This window comes from Athene cunicularia, assembly GCF_003259725.1.
Source record: "Athene cunicularia isolate RWA chromosome 2 unlocalized genomic scaffold, athCun1 chr2_part1, whole genome shotgun sequence".
NCBI classification, from domain to species: Eukaryota; Metazoa; Chordata; class Aves; order Strigiformes; family Strigidae; genus Athene; species Athene cunicularia.
In genome coordinates this window covers 49,428,009-49,455,270 of record NW_020799095.1, presented here as the reverse complement: position 1 = coordinate 49,455,270, position 27,262 = coordinate 49,428,009, and the positions used below count along the sequence as shown (strand labels likewise).

At 36.9% G+C, this 27,262-nt stretch overlaps 1 protein-coding gene across 4 annotated transcripts in view; it reads right to left on the bottom strand.

Annotated features, from left to right (window-relative positions):
• ADCYAP1R1 (ADCYAP receptor type I) overlaps positions 1 to 27,262 on the bottom strand; it is a 118,131-nt gene that overhangs the window by 19,681 nt on the left and 71,188 nt on the right. For all 4 annotated transcript variants that reach the window (XM_026843437.1, XM_026843438.1, XM_026843439.1 and 1 more), the window contains exons 4-12: positions 23,667 to 23,702; positions 22,981 to 23,022; positions 21,065 to 21,168; positions 20,421 to 20,518; positions 19,850 to 19,982; positions 17,549 to 17,702; positions 14,159 to 14,219; positions 9,847 to 9,916; positions 7,762 to 7,853 (exon numbers count right to left, since the gene is read on the bottom strand). In XM_026843437.1, coding sequence (XP_026699238.1) covers positions 7,762 to 7,853; positions 9,847 to 9,916; positions 14,159 to 14,219; positions 17,549 to 17,702; positions 19,850 to 19,982; positions 20,421 to 20,518; positions 21,065 to 21,168; positions 22,981 to 23,022; positions 23,667 to 23,702 — 790 coding nt within the window. The remainder of the gene's footprint in view (positions 1 to 7,761; positions 7,854 to 9,846; positions 9,917 to 14,158; positions 14,220 to 17,548; positions 17,703 to 19,849; positions 19,983 to 20,420; positions 20,519 to 21,064; positions 21,169 to 22,980; positions 23,023 to 23,666; positions 23,703 to 27,262) is intronic.

Here is a 27,262-nt window from a genome sequence, read left to right as displayed (position 1 = left end):
TCAAAAATCCTTCTGCACTGTGACAACATCATCTTTCTTGTCCCTTCCATACCCCAGGCTCTAAGGACTATGTACTTGCTTGGAGTACCTCCTAATTATTCTTCAGATGTAAAACTAAAACCACTGTGTGTGAAGTATGTTAGCTGCTGAAGTGAGACACAAGAAATCAATGGCAAGGAGAGGCAGAGGCACTGAGGGGAAATTAAACTCCTTTTGGTCTCATATGGTAGAGGCAAAAATGTGCATGGTAGCAAAAAGTAAATGGAAGATCATGGATGTTGGTATGCATCAAGCTTTGATGTAAATTGGAAGCACGTTCAAGATCAGAGATGTCAGAATTATTCCCCATTGTCTGTAGTCTCACAACACCTGCTGCATGACCAGTTTCTTCAACTCTACGTTTATCTTTACACTAAGTAACCAGCTCAAAGAAACAAAGGTGCAAACTGATTTGGGGACAAATAAAATTCCATATATATTCCTTTCAGCCTAACAATGTATTCAGAGCAACAAACTTAGCTATGAGCAATGCAAGGGAAAACAGCCAGAATTGTTTAATTTGGATGCTCTCAAATTAGCTCTCAGTTTGAGGCTTCTGAAAAATTATCTGAATCTCCAAAACCATTATGTTTCCCAATAAGTGAGCTACCCTGATAAAGGATACAACACTGCACCCAAACCCATGGGTAAATTGTAAAGATGCGTGACCATTTTCTATCGTGGACATGCACTGGACATTTTCTATCCTGCTGATCTCCATGACAACTGAAGTTTATCAATACAGATCATAATTAGGTTATTCACTCTGATGAATTGCAGTGACTTTAGAAACACATTTGAGGTCTGTGCCCAATTTTCTTCAGGAAAGCTACCTTACTTTTGCTAATCAATAAACTTAAACGTGTGGTAAAAGTTTTATTACAGAGAATTTAGTTAAGTGTAATCAGTTTCACATTAAAGTAAAAAGCTTTATATTGTGCACATTGCTAAAGTATTTGTGGTCTTTTAAAAAGCAATGCCGGAACAGTTTTAGATAGATATAGCATTTCTGACAGGATGAGTATATTTACATAGGCACACAAGCACAGATGCAAACATTATATATAAATCAAGATGGCTTGAGCCTTCTGATGTTCTAACTGCTGTTCCATACCAGTTACGGCAATCAAGCCATGATGTTTTAAGTACTGGCATTGAAAGACATTTGGGTCTGAAATATGCAGATATATGTTGCTAACATTTCAATGGGAATTCATAATACACTATTTAGCCTTTCTTTGTGCCTAAACGTCCTCTGAAACAAGGCTGTTAGGGCTCATCCAACCCTTGATAGAAGTGTTGAGAGTGCATCTTTCCATTACTGGTTCTTCTTAAAAAAATGGAAGGAACATTTTCATGAAGAGAACCACATTGTTGAATACAACATGGCACTGTTCTCTCTCTCACCAATCTGAACACCTTCTTGATCTTTCTAGAGAACGAACGTCTATTAGTGGCTTCTCTTTTAATGCAAATGTACCTTTTTACAGTTTGTATCTTGATCTTGTAACAGATGGGGAAAAAAGTCTGTGCTTTGCTCATTTAGGACACAATCTGTAGACAAAGAACTTCATTCTCTAAGGCTGCCACAGAACATGGAGTCAAGTGGAAATCTGAAGTCACCATCAGAGAATTGTTAAGCATGAAACATAGGGACATTTCAAAAAAGTCAAGCTTTTTTTGAAATCAGCAACATAAATCAGTGTTGTATCCTTTCCTCTACCCATACATCCACTGAAAACATAAAATTGCCCATAAAAATACCTTTCAGCAACGTGCACAAAATTTTTAAAGACAAAGTCACCCTATTTTTCATTACTACTTCAAAATAGAAAATAACAGGAGCCAGCCTCCATCATAGAGACATCATCTGTGCAGGTCAAGGCACAGTGGACTTGCACTCTAACCACCTTTTAAGAATTTCAAAATAACAGAAGCAGAGCACTTTTTAACATTTCATTCATCACAGATGATCTTATAACCACAAGAAATAAGTTTTGTGATCGGTGATTTCAAAATCAGATCCTGTCACAGCTCCAGTAAAGCTCTTGTATATAATTTGGAATAGATGGAATTTCCTTTGAAAATATTGATTTGCTGTCCTGGAATATCCCTCTGGCAAGTGGCCCAAGAAATAGCAAAACCACTTTCAAGGTGGACATAGTTTTAGGTCTGATCCCATCATCACTGTAAGAATGTAAAAGATGTGTACTGGATGAAAGGACAGCGTTTAGGTTAGGAAGTTAGATATGACAAAGATGTATGTTTGTGTTTTTCTACTTGCCACAGGCACTGGGGGGGAATTTTGAGTAACCCCTTTAGTGCATCATACCCTCAGCTGTTCAACAGGAATAACAGCTCACCAGAACATTACAAACACTAAATAGTCGGTGCTATTTGGTTTTACAGTAGTTGAGACAACAGAAAATCTATAGATAGATAATCAAAGCAGAGTAAGTTTTTCAATTACTTTGAAAATAAAAGAATCACTGTGTAATATTCTTGCTAATTCTAGTACATAGCCTACATGATCCTAATGAGTACAGTCAATTTTTTTTTTCCAATCCCTACCTGAAAAGATTTGAGGCAAATTAATACCCCTATGCCCCCCAAAAAATCCAAAACAGAAACCAAAAACCCCTCCATCCAACACCCAAAATAAGAATTTCTCTTGGGAAATGTAAATGAAAAGTATAGTAGTTGTGACTGAGAACATTTTTTTTCTAGAGCATTAAATAAATCCATCAAGAATTAATGTCAATCAAACTAACAAATATCTACTTTCCTAGCATTTCTTAGAAATGATAACTAGGTTCTTGCTGATCATGTACTGACACCAAGGGTTCAATGTCTATGTTTCCCATTGTATTTTCTTGTGGTAGAAAAGGATTAGCTCCTTTTGTTGCTGGGTTAGTGGACATTCCAACACACAACTGATAGTACCTGTGGTTAAGAAATTAAAGTGCCATACTAAAGAATATACTGTTCATCAAACATCTGTCATTTTCTTGTAAAAAGTGAGACTTTTGACATGAAGACACTGTCAATAATTATTAATGCTGGCAGTCTGAGCACTTGCAGCAAGACAAAGCAGTAGCAGAATGAATCATTGAGTGTCCAGTGACTTTTTAGGTGAACTGTAGAGGAGTGTTGTTTACCAAAACATTTGTGTAACAACATTTCTTCACCTGCCCTAACCCTCTAGGTTGCACCATATGTTAAATCATACCTACCTATGATATATGCCATGTTTCTCCTTTCTTTCCAGCAAGATGCTGATTGGAGGAATGACGTAGACCTGAATTAGCTAGATATATGTGGGGTTTATTTTCTTTTCATTGAGTTTTCAACATGTGATACAAAATTTATGAAGAATCTGTTAAAGGAAAAGCAGAAACAAGCTTCCCCCTCCCAAATTATACTATTCATGATAAATTGGAAATAAATTAAATAAAGGTTTTTTTTCAGTTAAATGTGTTTGATCCTTGAAAATGAATGAACAAACAAAGACTTGATGGAAGTACGTGGACCTTTTTAATCTTAAGGGTTATTCCAGCATGCTCTTACATCATGCATACCTATTTAAATACCGTAGTGGTTTATGGTAGTGATATGGTAGATGATCTGTCTATAATGACTCTTTCAACAGTGCAATAATACTCATGAAAATAACAGCATGGATTTAAGCTTTGTTTAAGCATTTCTATAGGAATATGTCTTATTGGGGGGGCTGAATGTACTCTCTCTACAACAACCTGACCAAAACCAGGGTGCCTGAAAGCAGATTCTGACACCATGTTACACAGTGTTGGCTGGATATCTCATGGGAAAAAACAGTGAAGCCTTGCCATATCAATTTATCATCCATTTCCTAAAATTCCAGACAAGGGACTGATGTATGACAATCCATGTAAATAATGTGGGCCTGATGTGACACACTGTGTCCCTAGCCTGCCATAGTAGGGTTGTGAATACGTGAGCGAACTGTGAATGCACATTGGGTTCACGGTCTTCTGATGTAGTCCTACTTGGCTTTCAGCATATAGTGTAAGTGTCCCTAAATAATCTACTACTGCTTCAAAATATTTACAAACTATGCCACTGGAGATTGCTAAAAATCAAGCAGTGCTTTCCACTTGAAAGCACATTAAGTAAAAACTAATTGGATGGAATATACAAGTACCAATGCAAGACGCTGTCATTTGTACTATAGGATTAAGTATGTCATGTAAATGACCATGGCACATTATGATTTTTTATGCAATTCATTCACCAGATGGGGCAACAAACCTGTCTGAACTATGCAGACAGTTGTCTTAATTACACTAGGAATACAATCAATATCAATTTAAGCTTCCCAGCATAAAGTATCTCAGAACTTCTCACTCGGATAAAAATTTGTTGCATTTGCATTCCTGGTCATCCTTTGGTTTGATGCTTAATCTGGTGGAATTAATTTGATGGAATTTATGTTTAATTAGGTGGAATTATTCAGGATTTACACAAGATTAATTGAAACCAGAACATGGTTCAAGAAATAAAGATACGTCTTTTTCATGCCTTTGACAGTTCACTCCTAACACCAAAACATAAATAATGATTATGATGACTATTGGGAGGAAGTATGGAATCTGCTCAAGATTCTCAGGAAAAAGAACCAAAAAGAATCATAAAATTAAAATGAACACCAAAAAGGGTGGCTTCTATTTCCAGTTAATTTCTACCTCAGCTGCTTAGATATTTTTTACTAACTTAGTCTCCAATCATTTCAGCCATAAGGAGGAGTATGGATAGTTTTACTATCTAAAACATCAGTAAAAGAAAGATGGATTTATTGTTCTCTCATAATCTGACATGTTTTGAGCTGTTCAGTCTGAAATGGGATCAGCAGCATGCAAAGCAGCTTTGAAGGGGAACTAAATGAAGAAAGATTGATTGGGCATGAGACTAGTAATGAATGACTGAACATACAGGTTGGTAAAATGGAAGTTTATAATCACTAATGTATTTGACTGCAGAAAATTGTTAGGAATTAGCTACATGTTTCCAAGTTTTTGTCATCCTAAAGGTGAAGACTAATGCATGTAATGATCATCATGTTATTTAAAGAGAAGGTCTGATTTTTTATGGTAGTAAAGCACACATTATTGTACTACGAATTATACAAATTATTGGTGTTTTTTTTTTTTTGTTGTTTTTTTTTTTTTTTTTTTTTTTTTTTTTTTTAAAGCAAATCTTATAATCTCTAGTGGCTACACTATATTAATTAAGCATTAGTTACCCAGCAGTGCACTCTTCTGTTGTGTTCCTGTCATAGCTCGCAGCTAACTTCAGTAGTGGGAGTTTTTCAAAATGAATACACAGTGGTAACAATATGTAATTAATCACATCCCCAAGGCTGCTGAAGTCAAATACAGGCTTAAGTGATTTGCAGAACCATGACCATAGTGTCTGTAAAATAGTACTGGAGGTAGATTTTTCTAAATAATTAAAAATAATTAAAAGGTCCTGAACATAAACTTACACCATACATATAAGAAGAAAATAAATCCTACCCAAAGTCAATAGCCAAGTTTTTGTGGGGTGTTCTATTTTCTCTTTGGATGATGGAAGTCCTGCCTAAAGGGTTATTCCAACAAGTGGAAGACTGATACTAGAATAAATCTCAATTGCTGCTGCAAGATACCACATGATATTACCTTCAGAAACAGGCTGAATATCCTTCCTCAACCACAGCTAATCTGTCACACGTACTAAAGGCAAAGTACTTAAATATGTTGTGGAATATAGATCTGGATGGAGAATTTTGTCTAATGGAATGATGTTTAATAGTTTGAAACAGCAAAATAGAACATGGAAAATGCTTAATATGGACCACGGTCTAAATGCCACAGAGATTTCAATATGGTGACATAACCATACTATGATCTGTCTTTTTCCTTCATTGCAACAGCTTTATTTCTGCAGGGCATGTGTGCACAAATATTGAGTGGGTGTCTGGTGTATGTCTGCATAGACTTATTAATTTCTTTTTTTAATTTCTGTATGACTTTTCTCTTGTCAAATCTGTTTGGATAAACAACACTCCACTTCATAACACATACATAAATGCAAGATAAATTTATACACAATCATTTATAAAGTTGCAAAAAAATATGAAAAATAATGACAGCGAATGAAACAGAAAATATGATGTTTTCTCTTGGTTTTGGTGGCTAACTATACACATAGGAAAAATATCAATAAAAACCCAGTCACCATATTGATCAAAAATGGCAAGGATGTTTTATAATCTAGTTAAATCACTTAAGTCTCTGGCATGTTTTGCTTCATATGTGAGATGTGCAGCAGGCACCAAACATGCACTTAGTAGGTTGTAATCAGAACTAGCTCTGCACATCTTGGGTGCTAATTACAGTCTAAGATTCAGTGGATGACTTCCCAGCAGCACATACATGGGAAGTCTTCATGCAAGCTCTAGGCAAACCATGCATACAGTTAACCTATTCACTACACTCTCCTGAGTTTTAATTTGGAGAAATATCCACCTGCAGAATGAATTGAAAACATTATTTTTGTCAGTCAAGACACAGTTTAGAGCAAGCTTCAAGGGCAGTACTTAGGAAGTCTGACTTACAGAGATGAAAAATTGATGTATAAAATTTTAACATTTCATGTAAATGTAAACAAGATGACAGGAAAGAAGTAAAGAAAAATAGGCAGCTGGAGAACATATTTTTCTCTGAGAATTGTAATTTAGATGGATGACATCATTATACTATGAGTCTGGTTACTTAGAGTGAAACTGATCACTGCATAATTTTTAAAAAATTATTACAAAATAAGGATCTCCTACTTTACCCTGACATCTTTTATTTTTATTTAAGGTTTACATGACTTGTTTGTTTATTTTCACCAGGAATTCAGTGCTAAATCAAATAGAGCTGAGAAAAAATTGTAGAGCAAATGTGCATGGTGTTTAGGCTGAAAAGCCAAGAAAACACCAAATGTACTGCCACATATCCTAGTTATAATTTTTATATGGAGAATGATTGCATGCACTCAAAAGGGGAATGATGACCATCTCAAATGGCTAATCCCTGTCCTCTAACGAAGTGGAAACTAACAAAAAAGATGTCAGCTTTAAAAAAAAAAATCACAAACAAAGTTTTAAAACTTCTAAAGAAAAAATTTAGGATTTGTTGTGCATTTTTAAGCAATTCTAGGTGTGTGGGACAATTGTTCAGCTTACCAGAACATGAACATAAGCAACTTTAGAAGATCTTCCTAAATCAGAATTCAGTCTAAAGTTAATGAAATCTTTTCACCAAATCTCATTGTTTTCAATGAATTTTGGACCATGTCCCTGGAATGTATGAAGCACAGCAGACTGTCCCATGAGTATAATAATATTTATGCCTGGTCAGTATGTTAATTTTCAGATAACTGACCTTAAAGAAGTTTTGGGTTTGCTTTTTTAAAGCTTGTATTCATGCTTTTTCCCCCAGGTCTTTTAAAGAAAGGTGAAAGCTGGCATCAAAATGCGCTTTAGGGACTTTTTGATTAAAAAAGGAAAATAAAAATCAACCAAAGCAATTTAATAGATCCCGTGACTCCTTTGGAAAATCAGGTTAATTCAGCTGAGGTATCTTTTTTATTTTGTCTTTTTTTCCTATGTGTATATTAGAAAATTAAATTGATTATTGCTTTATCTGTACTTACAAGTAAATGCTGGATTCATTGCCTCCTATATCAGGTGACTGGAGTTTCTGCACAAGTATCACAATTATGCCAATAAAAAGCACAAAGTTTATCTAAGGGATAAAGAAAGGAAAAAATTATGACAATGATATATTTTTTCAAGTATGAGAATGAGATATTCAGCGACTTGCTGGCTCCATTGCCTTACTGTTCACCAAATTGCAGTCTAGAAGTTTTATAGGGTCAGGAGTAATGGAATATGTTTACAAGGGTCTTATTACTCCCTTTCTAGGTAAAAATAACCCTCTTGCAGCAGCTAAAGGCTCTCTTCAGTCCCAAGCACCAGATAGGACAAACATAAGCTAAAAGGTTTCAATGTTTGTCATTATCAAAGAGTGCAAAGAAAAAAAGGAAAGATCTGTGCAGATAAAAGCCATATAGCAAACATCTCAACAGTAAATTCTTTAACTTCCATTCTCTGAACTAAGGCACTTCTCAGTTTAACAGCATCCATCAAGGTTTCCTTCACTGAGAATTTAGTTTCTCCCCTTTCCTGAAAATCCCAAGTTGTGTCACTTTCCTTCTGCTTGACTGAATCTCTCACAAAATGAGATGTTTTTGGAAGGGGAGGGTGTGTGTGTGTGTTTATGGTCATCTTCATGTCTTTTAGTTTTCTATCATTGTGGGCATCGTCTCTTTCGTAGAATCATGTAATTACAGATATAATTTCAAAAATTTGAACATTAATAGAACCAGTTTCTTTTGGTGCTTTGGCTTCAGATTTGGCTGTCACCAACTCCATAGCTTCTCAACACAAGAAAAAAACAGTGAGAAATTTAAGTTGATCTCTTATTGCAACCTTCTACTCCTGTAAGGAGACCAAGAACTTAAACTAGATGTGAGCATCTCTTTCAGAAGATTTTTCTATTTGATCTGAGGACTATAAATGAATGGAGAAGTCCAGTTGTCCCTTGCTAGGTTGCTTGAACGTTTAATGCTGTCAACACAAGCCAGGTACAACTGATTCGCCAAAGCCAGAATGTGATCCTTCATAGAATATGTCTGTGAAGCATAGAAATTCACATGCTTTGATATCACAAAAGCTCCAGAAATTGGACCTGCTTCATTCCAATATCCTTCAGTGTTATTAGCTAAGTTATCTTTAATATGTCTAAAGGTTACTGTACTTTAGAGAGCTGTCCAAATAGTTAAAAGGACAAGCACCAAACCTGATGAAAACACCTACATGTAGATAGCTACCTGGGAGCTGGATGTCTAAATTCCCACAACAGTCAATGCAGACCTGGCCAATGTTGTCACTGGAGTGTGGAGAGGAACTTAGCATGTCGAGAATTAGATGACTACTTGTGGTAAGCCAAACAGCTTTTTAGGTGCCACTAACTATATTTTCTAGAAGCTCAATTTAATTTCCTAAACGGAGGAGCCCAACACCATTTAAAAATTGCCATATTCTTTTGAGGCAGCAGCTGGAGGCCAAACAGCATTCTTTAGAACATAGGTCTCTAGCATCATTTGAGTCAACCCCAAGACTTCTACCAACTAAAGTGAGCTTAGATACTTTGTTGACATTTGAGCATATTGCACTGTCTGCAATGCTATTATAAAGCTAATATTAGCTAAAACATAACAAAACAAAACAAACCCCCCCCAAAACCAGCTGTGAATTTAATTTCATCCAACAGACACAATTTAGTTTCCCAGTGCCTTGCATCCACACTTGGCCTTCAGCTGCCATCCCAAATGGCACATGATTCCCATAGATCCTGTGTCATATATGCCAGACACAAGCAAATGCTCCATATGCTCTAGGGTCTTTTGGCATTTGGTACCTATGTTTAAGCAAGTGAATAACTCCTTGACTACATAGTCTTTGCTTGCAGGCAGTGCACCATCATTTAACTTGTACAAAACTTCCTTTATAACAATGGAATTACTTAGCATTGTGGATGGCAAATAGTGGACGTTCAGACTGTCCAGTATCCCTGCATAGCTGATGCAGCAGTTTGTAAAGCCATTTGAAGCTATTTACATCAGTTATTTACCCTTGAAAGTGTTGAGGAAGCTCCTCTTCCAAGTAGTACTTACCATGATTGATCCAACCACAGGGCCCTTGATCACCCACCACAAGGCAGTGTTGTCATTCATGTCCCAGCAGCTACAGTCGTTAATGAAAGAATGGGGTGGGGAAAGGGAAGGAAGGAGAAAGGTAAAGATGTAACAAGGAAGTTAAACTTGTAACAATTTTTAAGGGAATGGAGAAAGGGAGATTGGTCTTGTAGTAAAATTATTTTATTGGGATTTAAAGGTACTAGTTCTTTAGTCTGTCCCTGTCATAGCTTTCTTTTACAGCCTTTACCCAACTTATCTGAAAGTAAAGTAAGTATTTTTGTGGCAATTTCAATCGTACCTCCTACTAAACAGTTTAGTCATTTTGGAAAATGCCTTTATGTGTGTTTCTGTGTCTACACACAACTGTAAAATTGTCCCTTTAAGTGAACATCTCAGTAGAAGGGAAAAAAAAGACAGGGATACATTGAAGAGTAAGAGATGGTTATTCCAAAGTTTGATGTCTCAGTTACTTTTCCAGGGTAAACAGATATGAATATTGGTTCCTGACCCTGACATGAGTATTCTTACACATATCTAGTACATGAGGTTGTAGTAGAGCCTATTCACATATAGGAATGATTTTCCAGTCATTGAGTTGCAATTCCTACCAAGGAGCAAGGATTCATCTAAGAAGGTTGAAGTGTTGGACAACAGTTGGGGTCAGCTCCTTTTTTAAACTGTTGGGAGTGGGAGATCATAAACAAAATGGCATTTCTAACTCAGCACTTAAAAATCTTCCTCCAGATTCACCGACGATTCTGCTAAAGTTTGTTACATATAGACGTATTTGGACATTCATTTGTAGAGAAAGATAGAGGGTCCATATACAAATGGATTTTTAAAGCTAGAAAAAGAATAATAATCCCCCCCCCCTCTTATTTCCCCTGCTACACCACCCCCACTGCACTATTTTAAGTTATTAAGAATTTGATTGTCAGTATAAAAATGTCTTTTATTTGTCTCCTCTTTCTTCTCCTCATGCTTCCCTCTGGAAAACATAAAATCACAGACAAATGTCTACTTTGTACCTGCAGTTCTGAGAAGGAGGGTTTCCCTCCCACTGGGACAACAGCCAAAAGTCCCAGCAGTGGTTGTCATGGTGCATTTGTCAGATGCCAAGAAACAATTTGAAAGAGCATACAGGAATAAACCACTGCTGATCTTATGAGAGTTTAATGCAACTTCTGTGTCATATAAATGGTAGTCTGGTAGCATCTGGGCTAAAAAAATCTTTACTTTAAACAAAACTAAATACATGTGCAAGCATGAGGAAGTAGTGCTAAAATTCCATCATCAAAATGTATGTAAGAGAAATCCTAAGCAGCTGAGTGATGTCTGGTTTAGAAATTTCGGTTGAACTTATAAGAAATTTAAGTTGAACTTATTGAACTTATGCAATATTTTACTGGATTCCCATAAAACAAACAATACAGATGTGTGTGGTAGAAATGGTGAGAAGAGAGGAAATTTAGAACTGGGATATTAAATTTGACAAAAATTACATATTTCTGCTTCTATCTAAAAAGCCTAGAAACTTAAAATCCCCCCAAATCTATGGGACTGATGACTGAGATTTTCAAAAGCAAAGTAACATTTCTGAGTTACCTCATTTTGGATGCCCAACTTAAAATATTTGAAAGGACACAAATGTTCAGAGGAAACTTCTCACTCATCTGGAAATCAAGCTTTTTTCAGTTATTAACAACTGTGTGCCACAAAACAAAAGCACGCAAAATTATCTTTTTAATTCTTATGCATTTATAAATCAGGTGCCCTCTTTTGGAGATTACCCACTATATGCACAACTCAACCTCTTTAAGATGCACATTAAATCTACCCTGAAAGTCTTTAGTGAGTTGACCAATGTTGGAAGAATCTGGACAAATTATAATATTAATCTGGCTGTACAAACAGGCATTGATGTTTGGCAATTTCTCTGTGTGGATAAGAAATGAGAAGGGACAGAATCTATCTGCTATAGTTCCATCCATCTATATTCAAGAAATCTACAGCCCAGCTAATTGTCCTGGACTGTGGTTGGGACAAAGAGACAGCTGGAGGTTGTTGTTGTGGTTGTTGTTGGGTTTTGGGGTTCTTTTGTGTTTTTTTTGTTTGTTTGTTTGTTCCCCCCCCCCCCCCCCCCCATCACTCCCTACAGTTGCCTGTTCTTCTTAGACCTAGACCTTTCCTTCTTTCTACAGGATGTGTCCCCAGCCAGTTCAGTTGTCACCATCTACCTTGTGGATGTCAAAAAGGAATCAGACCAAACTTATATAGAGGTTTTTCAAGGACTTTTTTTGGTCCAGTTTCTGGGACATAGGATGGATGTGGTGGAAGAAACACCACCTTCTCAGATGAACATGACCATAAGGAAAAAAAGCAACGCACAGCAGAACAGTCTGTAATATCAGCCAACAATCTATACTACACAAACAGGCTTCCTAGGTTCTTTGAAATGCATTGCTCCAGTGGAGGTCAGACACACAGGACTCTTTTCAGGATGGATGAAGGAAAGGGAGCCACTGGGATGGGGGAAAGATGTGATTTTCATTTGAAAGGCCAGAGTCTGATCTCTGTTACATCTCTGGTGTACATCTGGAATAACTCCATTTAATTCAGTAGCACAGCTCTGGATAAACAGACACTTGCATTTATCTCCACAAAGCTGTCACTTACAGTGATGTGAATCAGGAGCTGAAGTCAAGGGAGCTCTGCCAGTTTTATAATGAGCAGGCAGGAGGAGACTCAGAGTCTGTATTTTAGTCCATGCTTTTGTGACTATGGTTTCCCAGTTCAGTGATTTCTGCAATGTTTTCAGGCTCATGCTGGCTTCTCCCCCACCCCCAGAACAATGCTTGCTGATTTTTAAAAAGTAACCACTGAGACGCTCAGCTAGAATCTGTCTAAATGTGTTGCATGCTAAATAGCTTCTCTAACTAAAAGAAAGGAAAGGGTTTTTTTTTGTTATTTTTTGTCCTTCTTTTTCTTTCTGCAAGACATTCCCCATACCCACAAAATGCAAGGACTGTTTAGACTCCTAAGAGAAATTAATGCATTTAAGACCAGTGTTGTAATCATAATAATGACACAACAGGGGTTTCTGGCTTGTTTTGCATGGAAAAAAAAACCCATTTAATTTGTCTTAATGTCAAAATAGAACATTGGGTCAAAGCACTGGCATCCCCAGTGGAGGAAGGGCTGTATGTGCTTTCCAAAAGAGCATGAAAGTACAAGGATGAAGAAAACCTGACAGAACAGTGAGTCTTGTTCAAATTCTGGATCCAGGTATCTCTAGTATAAAGCAAAATTAAAACATAAGTCTAAATCTCTCAGAAATGGGGCTTGGGTGCATAATTACACCTTTCACTCAGATCAAGGTTTTCACTGCTGGATATTCCAAATTTTATTCAGTCTCCCTCATTCACATATTTTTCTAACATTTCACTAATTTCAAACATAGCTGTCATGAAAAAAACATTGCTAAGTTTATATTTTCCAGGTGTACATACATGTCCATTCCTACTAGCTATGTCTTCTGCTTTATCAGACCACTCAATCTACAGACTACCATCAGTGTAGGACCATCTCAGGAAACAGGCTGTCCTTCTGGACCTTTAGAAAAGGATACAGGATATTTGCAGCATTTTTCCCTACCAAAAGAGACCATTTGGCTGGAATCTACCCTCTTCAATCCTTTCTGAAATTATTCAATTTCCTCATTTTTTTGTTAACACAGAAGACAGGATGTCTCACCCCTACTCATCTCCTCCACTAGATTTGTGGAAAAAACTCTTCAATCTAAACTCCTAATTGTCGTTGTAAATCAAAGCTCATCAATGCCTTGTGCAGATTTGACTCATCGCATCAGAGGTATCTGTAATAATTTCTACAGCTGAGCTCATCACCTATGTCTTCCTTCATAATCAGTCAGAAAGGAGCAATCACAGGTGTGATTCACCTAACAGTTCTTTTAAGATGAGATAAACCATATCCTGGACTCCACTAATTTAACCAAACAGAGAACGAAGGGCCACTAGGCCAGCTGCATGTTTACAGGGTAAGATGCCTACATCTTCTTTTATGAATTCACCAGTGCAATAGGGACATGAACATCGAACTATGGCTATTTATGCAGATGAACAGGAAAATACTCTAGGTTGAACACTGGACCTAAACTACTTGCATGCATAAATCAACATCAGAAATTGAAGGACAAACTATAGTACTGTTTCATCCTTGTCATCATACTGAATGCATGTGAAATGATTTCCCATGCAGCAATACCTACCCAGTATCATCAAAGTGAAGTCTCAGCACTGCCCAGACAGTGACACAAATTGTTGGGGTACCTGCAGAGATAAGATGGTGATATTAGCAGTCTAGACACATTTATTACTCAGAGGTGAGTGCTTTTTGCAACATATCCACTGAGGTTTTATTTCCTAATAGCACTCATGCATGAAACAATGCAAGTCATTACATTAATTCAGAGCTCTAGAAACATCTATCTCAGTCAGAGGATGGGTTAGTTTTGGTGGGATTGCAGAAGCAGAACTGGTAACAGGGATAAATGATGTCATTTCAGGTCATTATTGCTCAAAGTTGTTGTACTGCATCTTATTGCATGAACTGTAAAACATAGTCTGTACAAAATAAAACCAGGAACATCAGTTTCTGTGTCTAGAGCTACTGTAATTTTGCAATAATTTCAGAGTGGCAGATGTTGAACTGTAATGACATTACATTATTGTATTCTTTGTATTCTTATGTGGTTTTGTCTTAAATGATTTATGTGTATTTAATTTTCTTTTGTTCTTTTATTTACTTATTCAACCAAAACAAATCAGTAGAGGATATTTTTCCTTTATTCAAAGGATAATTTCACTTTTTTCGTGAGAAAAAACAACCCCTTAAAAGAAAATATGGGGAGCAAGGATTTAATTTCTATTTCAGACATTTCTTTACTCTTTAAAAAAAGCATGTAATATTATGGAACAGTAAGAATCCACTGAGAAGCCTGGATTTATTTTCCTTTCTGGAAACAACAAAAGTGCAGTTTTTCAGGGAAATATTTTTATAAAATAATGCGTTCTTGCAAGAGAACTTTGTGCAAGTTGTATCTATATTTTATGTCAAATAAAATCTTTGATTAGGAAACTCCCTACATTTATTCAGGCACCACTGGAAAGATAAAGTGCTAAAAAGCAAACAAAACAAGGACCTTGATAACCCCAACTTGCGGCAGTGAAAGAGACTGTCGTAAACTGACAGGAACAATTATGCTTCATACATTTTGCAAGGCTGTGTTGATGTCACATTAATCAGTCATTCGACTGAATCCACTTAAGTGAGTCTCTGTCAAATCTTATATTCCCACTATCAGAAATAAATATATCCCTGTTAGACTTAGATGACTGATGAAGCCCCTTTAAAAAAAGCATACATAGAAATATTTGAAAGGAAAATAATAAAAAGAAATAGAATGACAGGCTTTGGGTAGAAGAAATCATGCGTGTTTAATCTAAACTGAAGTCTGCTTTTTGTACATGAGAATACCTAGAAAACATTGAGATCTTTGTGCAATTAACAGATGCTCAATAATAAAAATAATCTTTAAATATCAAACGGTCTCATGTGCTATCTAGTTTGCACTGATTTGCACTATAAAAATTTTGAAGGTATGAATAGTGTTCCAAGTCTGAAACATGGGCAAGAATGCAGAATTACACTAAATGTGTCATAAAAGCATGTTTTGGATCAGTTTGGAGTTTTGAACCATCTGCTATATGAATATACATAGACTCATTTTTCTTTACATCAAAAGATATATATATATATCTTCATCACCTTATTTTCAGCTTCTAAGTAACATTATAAAACAGACAAGCCTCACAGGCTGAGAATAGAGCTAGTGGTGCTGACTGTGTCTCTGCCCTGAGTAAGAAGCAAGGAGTAGGCATTATGAGCGATCTCCGGAAAACCAGAGTCTGTCTGGAGAACTTGTCAGCATATTGTATATTGAAGAGAAAAAAACCTGTCTGGATCGACACAGCCATATGTCGTTCTCATTAATCAAGTGAGGACACTGATGTGCTCAGCACATTTTAAGGAAAAGATAAACATCCAGATGCTACAAAATGCTGAGGTCTTGCTTATTGCTGCTTCACTGCACCTCCCTCCCCACCAGCTCTGAGCTTGCATCCAGAGTCTGGATGTGCTTCTGTTGTTGTAAAGTGCCAATTGTTCCTACCAGGTCAGGGCAACTGCTATTCAAGTTGAAACATGCAGGAGTTGAGAAAATACTGTATTTAAAAAAAACCCAAACCCAAACCCTCCACATTTGAGATTGTCTTAGTGTTATTAATGAATATTATTGATACTGCTTTGAATACGAACAGTTAGATATTATTTATGGTATTCAATTCAAGAACAAATATTTTGAGGTTGCATTACAGAATGAATTCTTCTGGGTAATTCTTTCATTACAGAGACTGATTTAAAAAAAAATACCCTCAGTTAATACGCTGTGTTGCAATATTCTCATATTTAGACAAACCTATAGACATGAAATCTGTGCAAACTTAAGGCAACCCAATCTCTGATTTATATTCAGAATGCAAAGATTTACACATTGTTTTCGTTCATAATTGTCACATTTTCATGTACATAGCCTTTGAGTTCTCTTTGACAACAGCCCTATATCTCAGCTGTAATGTGTTTATACATCTGTGGATAGTATAAGGGAAACTTTGAACATCCTTTTCCAATAGCCTTTTCCAGTAGCTATCCTTTTCCAACAGCCTTTACACGACATAGTTTTTTTCTGATCACTTGTCCTCTTCTATCTTCTCTATAACTTTGCTCCTATTGTAGGAAGTCTTTGTTGGGAGATAAGAATTTTTGTCTATGTGCAGCTGCCTCAGGAGGGAAAAAGGAAAACCAGCTGTGGATTATTTGAAAGTTCAGGTTACATGAGGATGTTTTTTTCAAAAGATAATAGTTTAAGGCATGTGGTCCCTATATAGAATTTACACCTAATTACGCAGGGTTATTTCCAGATTATTTTAGAAGTGTTCTTGTTTTAAGTATGAAAATTAAGCTTAACCTTCCTAGGGTACATTTAAAATGAATGTATTCTTCTGCATTCACCATCTGACTTCTGCACAAAATCTTCAGCAAAGAACTCTTTGAATTAACATGTTGCAGCAATCAGTTTACCTCCAGAGGCCAGAATGAAAAATAGTTACACTGGTTATCATCGTACAGCTGGCCTTCTGAACCAAATCTTGGTTTTCCCCATCCAGTTAGGATGAGCATATGTGGATACCCCTTGAATACATTTTCAGTTTAGCTATTGTCTGGAAGAAAGACATAAATGAAGTAACAGAAAATGGACTAGACATTGTATTGCAGATTTGATTAAGCTGAAGAACTTGGCATTAGGATCATATATTGTAGAAGGCTTTTCTCAGTTGTGGACTACATCTCTGCAAGAGATGCAGTGTCCTCCAGATTTCAGTTCAACTCTATTCAGACAAAAAAGCACAACACGGTTCAGTCTGCAGTCGTACTTCTATATAAAGACTAAAACTACAATTTGAAATGTATGTGGAAATATTAGATGGTTTGTGAAGCTGTCTTGCACGCAGACACACTTTAGACAAGAAATGTCACATACCCCAGCCAATAATAGTGTACCAGTAGAAATATCTCCTCTCAGGGAAAAAAGTTTCTACCAATAAAGTGAAAAGGTACAATCCCTCAATGAAAAGCCAGAAGTAGTTCGACATAACACAGTAGTGAAAAAACACCATCACTGCTTTGCATTCCACCTGCAGAGAATCAAGAAAAATAAAGTTATTTCCATGTTGTTTCCACCTAAGAGAGAGAGAAAATGCTTTCAACCTCTCCAAATCTCTTAGTGAAAAGAAACACAGCTGGTACTAGTTTTATACACTTTTAATAGTAAAGTTTTAAAAGCATGAGAAGAATGTGAGTTGCCACTTAAAGATCAAAGCTTGAAAGGGCAGGTAGCCCATTTTATCAGTAGGAGGTGGTCAACGAGCATCTGCAGACAGCTTGAGAACATCTTGTGTTGGTGGGAGTTCACATCGTCAATGAACGCTAATTGCTAGATTTAAGCCCCCTTCCAGGGATTAAGTGCAGAGAAGAAAAGAATCCAGTTGCGTATTGAGAAACCTAAGGAAGGATGTGAAATAGCAGGACGATTGTGGAAAGCTCCCCGAGTGGGATCAGAAAGGATGCACCCTCCTGTGTGCAGCTGAGAATTGTACTTCCTTGCCATTTGCGGGTGTTGTCACTCAGGGACAGAAAATGAAAGTGTAAAGAAAGCAGAGTGATTTACTGCAAAACATAATGGAAGCTTTCATTCGTTTACTGGGGGGGGAAAGCAGCAGACAAAAGAGAAAAAAAGACAAAAAAGACAGAACTGGGGTTGTTTAGTCTGGAGCAAAGGACACTCAGGGGAGACCTTATCGCTCTCTATAACCACAGGAAAGGAGGTTGCAGTGAGGTGGGTGTCAGTCTGTTTTCCCAAGTAACAAGAGATAGGACAAGAAGAAACAGCCTTACGTTGTGGCAAGGGAGGCTTAGATAGAATATTAGGAAAAATTTCTTTACTGAAAGGGTTATCAAACGTTGGAATATGCTTCCCAGGGAAGTGGTTGAGTCACCATCCCTGGAGGTTTTTAAAAGATATGTAGTGTAAATGTGGCACTTAAGGACATGGTTTGGTTGGACTTGGTAGTGTTAGGTTTATGGTTGGACCTGATGATCTTTAAGGTATTTTCCAACCTAAATGATTCTGTGATTCTATGATTCTATGACAAAAGCGTTAGGTTCAAACCAAGCTCTACCCTCACCCTGTGAGAGTAGAACAGTTTTTCTAGCATTCCACCCCAGAAAGACATCATTAGTCTTACAAAAGTAGGACTTTAAAAAATAAAAATAAAAATCAGCTCCTCCCTGGGGCAGTGGGATGCTCATAGTTTTGACTGGTTTCCACTTGCACTGGGCCAAATCTACAACCAATATGTTTAAACCATCAGATTCAGAGTTTCTTCATGGAAGCTCTACTAGGGCTGAAGATCTGGTCATTAGATGGTTGATTTTAACATATTTTATACTTCAAGTGTTTCAAAACAAAGAGGCAGATGAGTGGTGATATTAGAAGAGTGGTCTGAACAAAGTACAGATCTAACATGGAGAAGAATTAAAAGCAAAAGCTAGTTTCAATGACAAAGAAAAGGCTGACTAAGAAACTACACAGCTGCACTTTCCTTGTGGAAGTGATTCATAGGGAATTTAGCTCATAACTGCATGGATAAAGGAGATCTCAGTTTGAGAACTCACTGTAATTCCATCATAATTACACTCGGTGAGCTGATATATCAAATCAAATACTAGCCTCAAATGTGAAAGGAATTGGGATTTATATGTAATATATAACTAAGTGCATCTGTTTAAAGAGACTGCTTTCCATGAAAACACACACTTCAGAGACAAACATGTGGCTAATACTAATTTTTTGAGAGTGTGATTGTCAGGGGTATTTTCTATGTCTGAATGGTCACCCTCTCTACATGACTCTGCCTGACATTCAGACCAAATAAGGCTCTAGAGAAAAAACAGACCTTCAGATAAAGGAAATGGCTTGTGTCTGCTCTCATCCTACCTGTCACTATGCATATCTGTGAAAGGGAGAAACAGCCTGAGTAGAGTCAGAAACTAAAACCTGTATGTTCATCCTGAGGGACAGACTGCTGGACACTGATTACATAATGAGATGTAACATCCACAGTTTTGCTGTGAACTGGGAGAGAAGTTTACCACCAATTACCTTATCTCCTAGTAGCTTCTCAATCTATGATACTCAACTGCTGCCTGCTTCACTATTTTTTGTTATGTCTTGCTGAAAAAAATAAAGGAAAGGAAAGGCCTTGGCTTTGGTTTTACTTACTGTTGAGATAAAGCAGTGGTTGCCATCCTGTTCAGCATAAAGAACCCCATCTTTAATGAATACGGATATTGCACGTAGGATGAATGAAACAAAGAGATTCATGTGGATAAAATTTCGAGTGCAGTGAAGCTTCCTGGAGAGGAAAGAGCAAGGGAGAGGAAAAAAAGAGAAAAAAAAAGAAAATACTTTTCTTTCATGGAAATAGTATACTAGATCTATGTGTACCCATGGCCATAGTACCTTGGTGCTAAGAATAGCAAGATCTGAAAGCCATGGGTGTGGATAGTGCAGACCTAAAACAGGACCAAGAAGAAGGTTTGGAGATTTTCCTGTAAAAGCTTGTAGGGTAGCATAAAATAGATCCAGTTCAATGCAGCTTCTGCAGTTGCATTTACAGCCTACCGAAATGTGACTACTGGAGTGTGTTCAAGCTGGGGGAACAACTCTATTAAAGCATCTCTCTTTTATTCTACATCTGGTGAGATAAAAGCTTAAACATTGTTTTGGGCAGATGAGCTCAAGTTTCTTTTCTCCAGTGACTGAACAGCTCACTGCTCATGTCCTGACTCACCTGAAACGACACAGGATAACCATTGCAGTGGTGAGGGAGACAAGAGAAGTGCTGTATCCCACTGTGTACAGAGCCTTCACAGACAGATAGTAGTAATCCTTGGGAGGCAAACAACACACAGTTAAACAGTTCACCTATGGTCACATCTTCTTTACCTTGTCAATGTGCAGGGGGAACCATAGGCAGGAGTTATTTCTTGAACAGCCTGGTTTTCTCCTCTTGGTTCCGCTGAGAGCTCACTGTATATTAGAGCATTGCTCAATGTCTGGCATACCCTTGGGTCTGCATAGCATGAAGCTTATTTGTCAGGGAGCTAGGAAAGGCTATATATAGCTCTTTGCCCACTGTGCATGTATCTGTAGAATAAAAGTAGTTGGCTAAAGGGATTCCTTAGTTAATGGAAGAAGAATTGGGGCCTAACCCATGCTTCTAGAAGCAGCATCAACAGGAAAAACTCATATTCTAGAAATGTTCAGCACAGGGCTAGGAAGGATTTAAATTACACTTCTCACATTTTTATGCCCATAAATACCTGATTGTTTCATGCTAATCACCATCAGATCAGAACATGACCAGAGGCTGGACAAAAAGCAGCCTGCTGCTCCCCCCCTTCATTTGTTTTTAATTAGAAGATTAATTCCCACCTGGTTATCGGACTCTGTTTCATTTTCATCAAAGCCGCAGGCATCATAATAATGAGGAAAAGGTTCAGACCAGCCATCTTCAGTGCAATTTCTGCTGATGTCCCCTATGCCAAGTACAGTTGGGAATGTGATATTGCTGAAGCAAACCCCAGGACATACCCTCCCTCCCCTTGGTACATGACCAAAGAAAACCCCACAGTACTACTGGAGGTAATGTTTATCTGGCTATCCATAGAAGACTTTAATGGCATCTTGAAAGTTTAATGACATCTTTAATGACTCAGTTCTACAATAAGCATCTGTGGATGTCTACTACTACATCTGGTCACCAGAAAGCAAAAGAGATGTAAGTAGCATATGCAGTGCCTCCAGGCCACCGAAGAACTTATTCTCAAGTCAGGGGTCAGCTAAATGTCCATTTCTCTCCATTGACTCTGAAAGGCATCTAGGGAATACAGCTTCAATGTGCATATCTACACTTGAGATGGCTAAAGGGTAAGTCCAGTGTTTAAATATAGGCACTTTGTGCTATTTAAAATGATCGATGTCTGATGCATATGCATGGGACTGGCCAGAAAACACAAGGCTAACGTGATTTTTTTGAGCGGCTGCTGGAAGACTGACAGGATACTGTAGGATATCTAAAATAGCCACTATACGCTTATGGTGACGTAGCTGGATTGTTCTCCTGTAGTCAGGTAACATGTATCCCACTCATTTATCTTCAAGCCTAGGCTCTGATCGAAGGTGACTGTGATAAGGGTCTGTAGGAAAACAACGGAAAGATGGAGTGGGAATCTTTTCCTTGTCTCTGGTCTCTGTCTGTCATAGCATTATGTTCATTTATATCTCTGGATGCCCATTGTGGCTTCAGCTGGCAATTTCAAAGCTGTTTCAGAACTTTACACATTCCTCTGCCTATTATTTGTTCCAAACCTGGTTTACAACCTTACTCTGAAGCAAGTGTTTGCAGGGAGACTCAAAACTGACACAGAGAAAACCTTGTTGTCTTTGTCTCTCCTTTTACCCTAATTGCTTAGTTAATCTCATAGAAGGACTAACTCCTAAATGGCTTTCATTGACAGTCAAAAGGCTTAGAACTGTATTGGGAAGCAAGAGCTGGGGATAGAAGAGGAAAGTGTCTCTTGACACTCTGTTATTGAGGCTGCCTAAAGTGGGATGGCCCCCACGGTGTTCTTTTTAAGCACAGTTATTCTTGCCAGAGCTCAGTGACCTGGCTGAAAAATTAGAGCTGGGCTGATGGCTGCACTATTCCTCTCCAGCACAATAGAACAGTTTCCATTTATTGAACTATTACAGTTTTTGGAGTTTGAGCTGTACCTTGAGCAAAATTGATGGAAATTTCCAAGTTTGGGTTTCGTTTTTTTTTGTGGTTTTTTTGTGGTTTTTTTTTTTTTTTTTTTTTTTAATTAAGGTTGTGCTGCTTCACATTCTTAGAGCAATTTAATCAAGTAGCTCATCACACTAGCAGTGACCTTAATTTTAGAGAATCTGTTTGCTATCCATGCAGCAGAATATATCTATTTAATCACAGTGTTCATCTAAGAACTTTGCATTACTTGGCAAATTTTGGTAAATTACTCTTGCACATTCATCCCTAGTTTTCTGTGGAAAATAACCACTGAATCATGGTGTTGACTTTCTTTAACACCATTTAGTAATTACTGTTAAGCAGGTAGATATAATTTCTAACAACATACTTGCTAGATTGCAAGGCTTAATAATGGAGGAATAAATTTTCATAATACTGCTAAAAGTAATGTACCAGAAAATGTGTCACCATAATTAGAACTGATTAGAAAATAATACCTAAATGGCAGGAGAAAAAAGGTTGGAGCTTCCTTTTTAACAGAGTTAAAATAAAAAGAGAAACATTCCATGGTTCTGTTTCTTACCTAGGGGAGACTGGGCTGTGCCTTCCAGCAGGTCATAATCACCTATAAAAGTCAAAATTCGGTATGAAAATTTTTCGATTGTGTTTTCTGTTAGAACCCAAACTGGTCTCTGCAGAAATCAGTGAATAGAATCTAACTGAATTTTATTTGTTTGGATCAGGCCCAAAGGCAAATAAATAATTGATTTTGTCTTTTCAGGAAGCAAACAAAGAGTTTTACCTGTGACTTTAACTCAGAGCTGAACTTATAAAATTACAAATTGTTACTGCAAGCAGCAAGCACATAGCTAAAAACACATGCAATCAAACTAGGACTAATTTTATTGTAAAATTATAAAAGTCAAATGTTGTAACTTTAGAAATTCACATTTATAATCCATAGATATCTAAGTATGGTCAATTTTCACATTATTCATGAAAGATTGTTTCTATCAAGCATGACAAAGAGCAATGATTAATTGGTTTTAAGTAAGATAGTTTTGTAGTATCAAGTTAGATCACATTGATTTCTAGAAAGAGATTTTTACTTTCACTTTTTATTAAAGTGTTACAATGAACTACATGTATTTAGTATCATAATGGTTTAGGTACAAACAACTTTTCAATAATCTATTATTATCATATACTCTGCATACAATTTTTGAGAACAAATGTACATAGGAGGTAGACAGCACAACTGGTTCTTACCCGCATGTGTTTGCCCCAAGTTATCTACTTCCCAGCCTGAAATTAGAAGAATAAAAACAATTAGTTTGATCTTGATAGTAGCTTATTTCTCATTAGAGGAGTGGATGTAGAAGTGCCCAGATCAGAACTGCAAGAAAAATTTGTTCAAATCTTATTTTCCAGATCAATACTGTGTATTTATGGCTGGAAAGTGGTTTTCATAAGATGGTCGATTGCATTGTATTGTTAATTCTCTCTTTATCATGGAGTTTCATCAAACTCTAGGAAGGATATGAAAAAGTGATGAGGGAGGGTTTTGTTGTGGGTTGATTTTTCTTTTCTCCTTTTTTTTTTAGGAGTTCAGCGTTCTTAAATAAGAAAGACCCACACATTTCCAAAATATTTTGCCAAAATCCATGATGATTTGTATACCAAAACTATAAAATGTTACAATGGGAAATCATAAAAGTTTGGGTTTGTGTTAAATATTTTCCTTTTTCTTTCTTTTGTCCTTCCAAAAGAAAATGTTGGGATTATGTCAAACCAATTTCCTGAATTGCACTGAAGTCAGACTTTCCTGAATCATCTATATTTTGGCTCAAACTTGGCGTTGGGGGATGCATAAAGAGGAGCTACCTTAAGCCACCGAGTGGTGCTGATGTATCATGCACAGAGGGACACCAAGTAGCCTGACACAGCTGCAAATAGCTCTGCCAGTGGCCCATCGATGAGTGAAATGTTTTTCACTGACTGTTAAGTGCTTTGATTATCTTAGTTCTGTATCCCCTGGACTAACCAAAGGGCTTTAGGTTGTTCTTCTTTAACCCTGAACATATGGCCAGATCTTAACTAGTGACTGGAAAAGCTATTCACCAATTTGTGAGAGAGGGTTTTTATTAAAAGTGAAATCCAAAGGAATGGTTTTGATTCTATGTGAAGTACAGCATATAAGGAAATAAAACAGTAAAAGAGCCCTTTCAGCACAGTATAAATGCATTTTATATTTTATACTTTTCAAATTCTTTATCATGTAATAATTTTAAATTCAGTGATTTCTCTCCTCTTAAATCAGATGTGCTTTTTGATCTTCTAATGTAGAAAACAGAGGATTTAGTGTGAAGATTATGGTGGGAGTTTAGAAAGTTAAACAGAAGCATCAGGTAGGCTGTACTGTGTCTTTGAATGGACGCATTCAACATCAAACCTACACATTCAACCCACCAGTTACTCTGGAGGGTTAAACCTGAAAGCCACTATGAGAACACCCTTGGTCTCCTGGCTTCTTGCCCAAGTCCAGCTGCTTTCAAGATTTAACATATGAGAATTCTTGAATATTTGACAATATTGGGAAGGTGTACTAATTCTGAAGAGAAGTCACCAATGCTCTGAGCAAGTATTTTCCAGTGAGTATCATTCAACCTGCTGCATCAGACTAAATTACCAGATGTAGCAGGAGTTCTATGGCTGTGCTAGAGATCATTGGCAGAATAACAAGGATGCCTCTGCAGAAGATTTTGGAAAGACCTGTTTCCCTCCTGAGCCTACAAAACCCCAGGTTTATTAACAGTGATATAACTCAGATATGGATGCCTATGTTGCTAAAATCTGAATTCAGAATACCAACTTTAGCATAGCCTGTGGGAATTTTTACCTGTGGTTTTATTAGGCAGTGAATCAAAGAGCAAGCCAGTGTTCCTTTATCGTTATCCTTCATAGTGTCTTTCATAGATTGTTGACACTTAAATCAGTAGCTCAGAATGGAATTGGTTCCTTACATGAGATTATTTTACTCAATAGTCTGACCCACAGAAGCAGGATAATAAGAAGCTGCTAAAAACCTCCAAAAATTTTTTGACTCATAAAAATCCAGTTTTAGTTTACTAGTTGCACGGTGTGGCTTCAATCCTGAAATGTGGTGTTAGAAAATTGTGGGAAGAAGACCAGGCCAATTTTAAGTAGATTGAAGCCTGATGTTCCTGGCATATTCCACCGATGGCTCAGAAAAATATATTTTTGAAACTTAAATGTTTTAATTTTAGCTAATTTTTCCTATAATCTAAAAAACTGAAATAAAAATTACCATTATTTCACTCTAAATATGGGTGGTAGGTAGTCACATTGATGTTAAAATATTAGATTTTAGTTTTATTATTGCATTTTATTTGTGTTTGAACATCATGAAAGGATTCACATTTTCAACAATGTTAATTTTCTGATTGCTGTAGGAACAAAATCGCTTTTTCTACATCTGAGTCCTGGCTAATGTACTGAAGAAGGTTCCAGTACAATCTTTTACTATACAGGTTTTTAGGCTTGATCCATCAACTTAATTTTCACTAATAAATTAAGCTACTGCAAAGTCAATTAGATTTACAGTGAACATTATGCTCTGAATTACAACTAAAAGTCAAACTTCGTCTAATGAGTGTTGTGATAACAAACGCACAATTCTATGTGTGTATATATGCACATATATAAATACATATATAAGCACACAATGAAGGAACATACAGCCACCATCTGGCTTTAAATTCCTGTGTGCTGCTGCTGCCACCCTTCTCTCTGACACCATATGTTTATGTATCCTGCACCAGAATATGGATGTTTACATGACAGATAACTGTGCCAATGGCTATGTTTGCTCACACGTATTAGAGAGCAATGGAGTTCATTTGGATTATTTCTGTGTTTAATATTTACCATGTCTATGTATATAGGGGAAAATCTGAGCTTTCATTGGAGCTGGGATTGTAAGAAATCCAGATATAGGGCAGACCCTCTCATCTTTCAGATTATTAACCTGAAATTGTACTACTGTGTTTGTTTGTTTGTTTGTTTTTTCATCTGAGTGCCTTTCTGACTCTAGAGCAATCTCAGCAAATTTACTCTGGTGTCAGTGACATAATGGGCAAAACTGTAGGGCACCTTGCTGCATGGGCTTTCACACAAGCCCTCTCATTGCCTTTCTCTTAAGACATAAACAGTGAGAAACTGGTGCATTCAGTTTTTTTGAGGAATCAGAGAGAGCCCATCAGGATGATTCTATGACAGTCTAGATAAAGTATATTAGTTTCTCAGAAATGAAGATTAAATAAAATACACTTTTCATCTGCATTTTGACTGGAAACCCATTTTTCAGGGTTTTAATTCAAGGATCACAGTCATGACCTACATGAATGACACCTGTGCTCCTCACATGTAGTTAAATAACAGTACAGACCAAACTATGTGAAGATGGAGTGAACAGCAGCTATTAAGCAGTGTCTTAGAACACCATCTATTAAATCAATAATTGCTCACATTAGTCAATAAACTCCCAAGGAAGCTAATATTATCCTTGACAAAGGATGGTTTATACAGTATATTGACGGATAGTGTTATTCACTATTTGACCAGACTGAATAGGTAAGTGTCACTCTTTGGGAAGCAAAGCAAATTTTCCATTAGTGCTTTAACTGGCATTATTAATTAGATGTTATTTACAGTACTACTTAGAGACCCTAGAGAAGATCCATCAGGATGTTGAATAGTCAGTTCCAGAGACCAAAAAGAGAAATCAGAAACATGAAATATTGCTTATTTCTATATTCTACATCAAGAGGTGAAAGAGAGGGGGG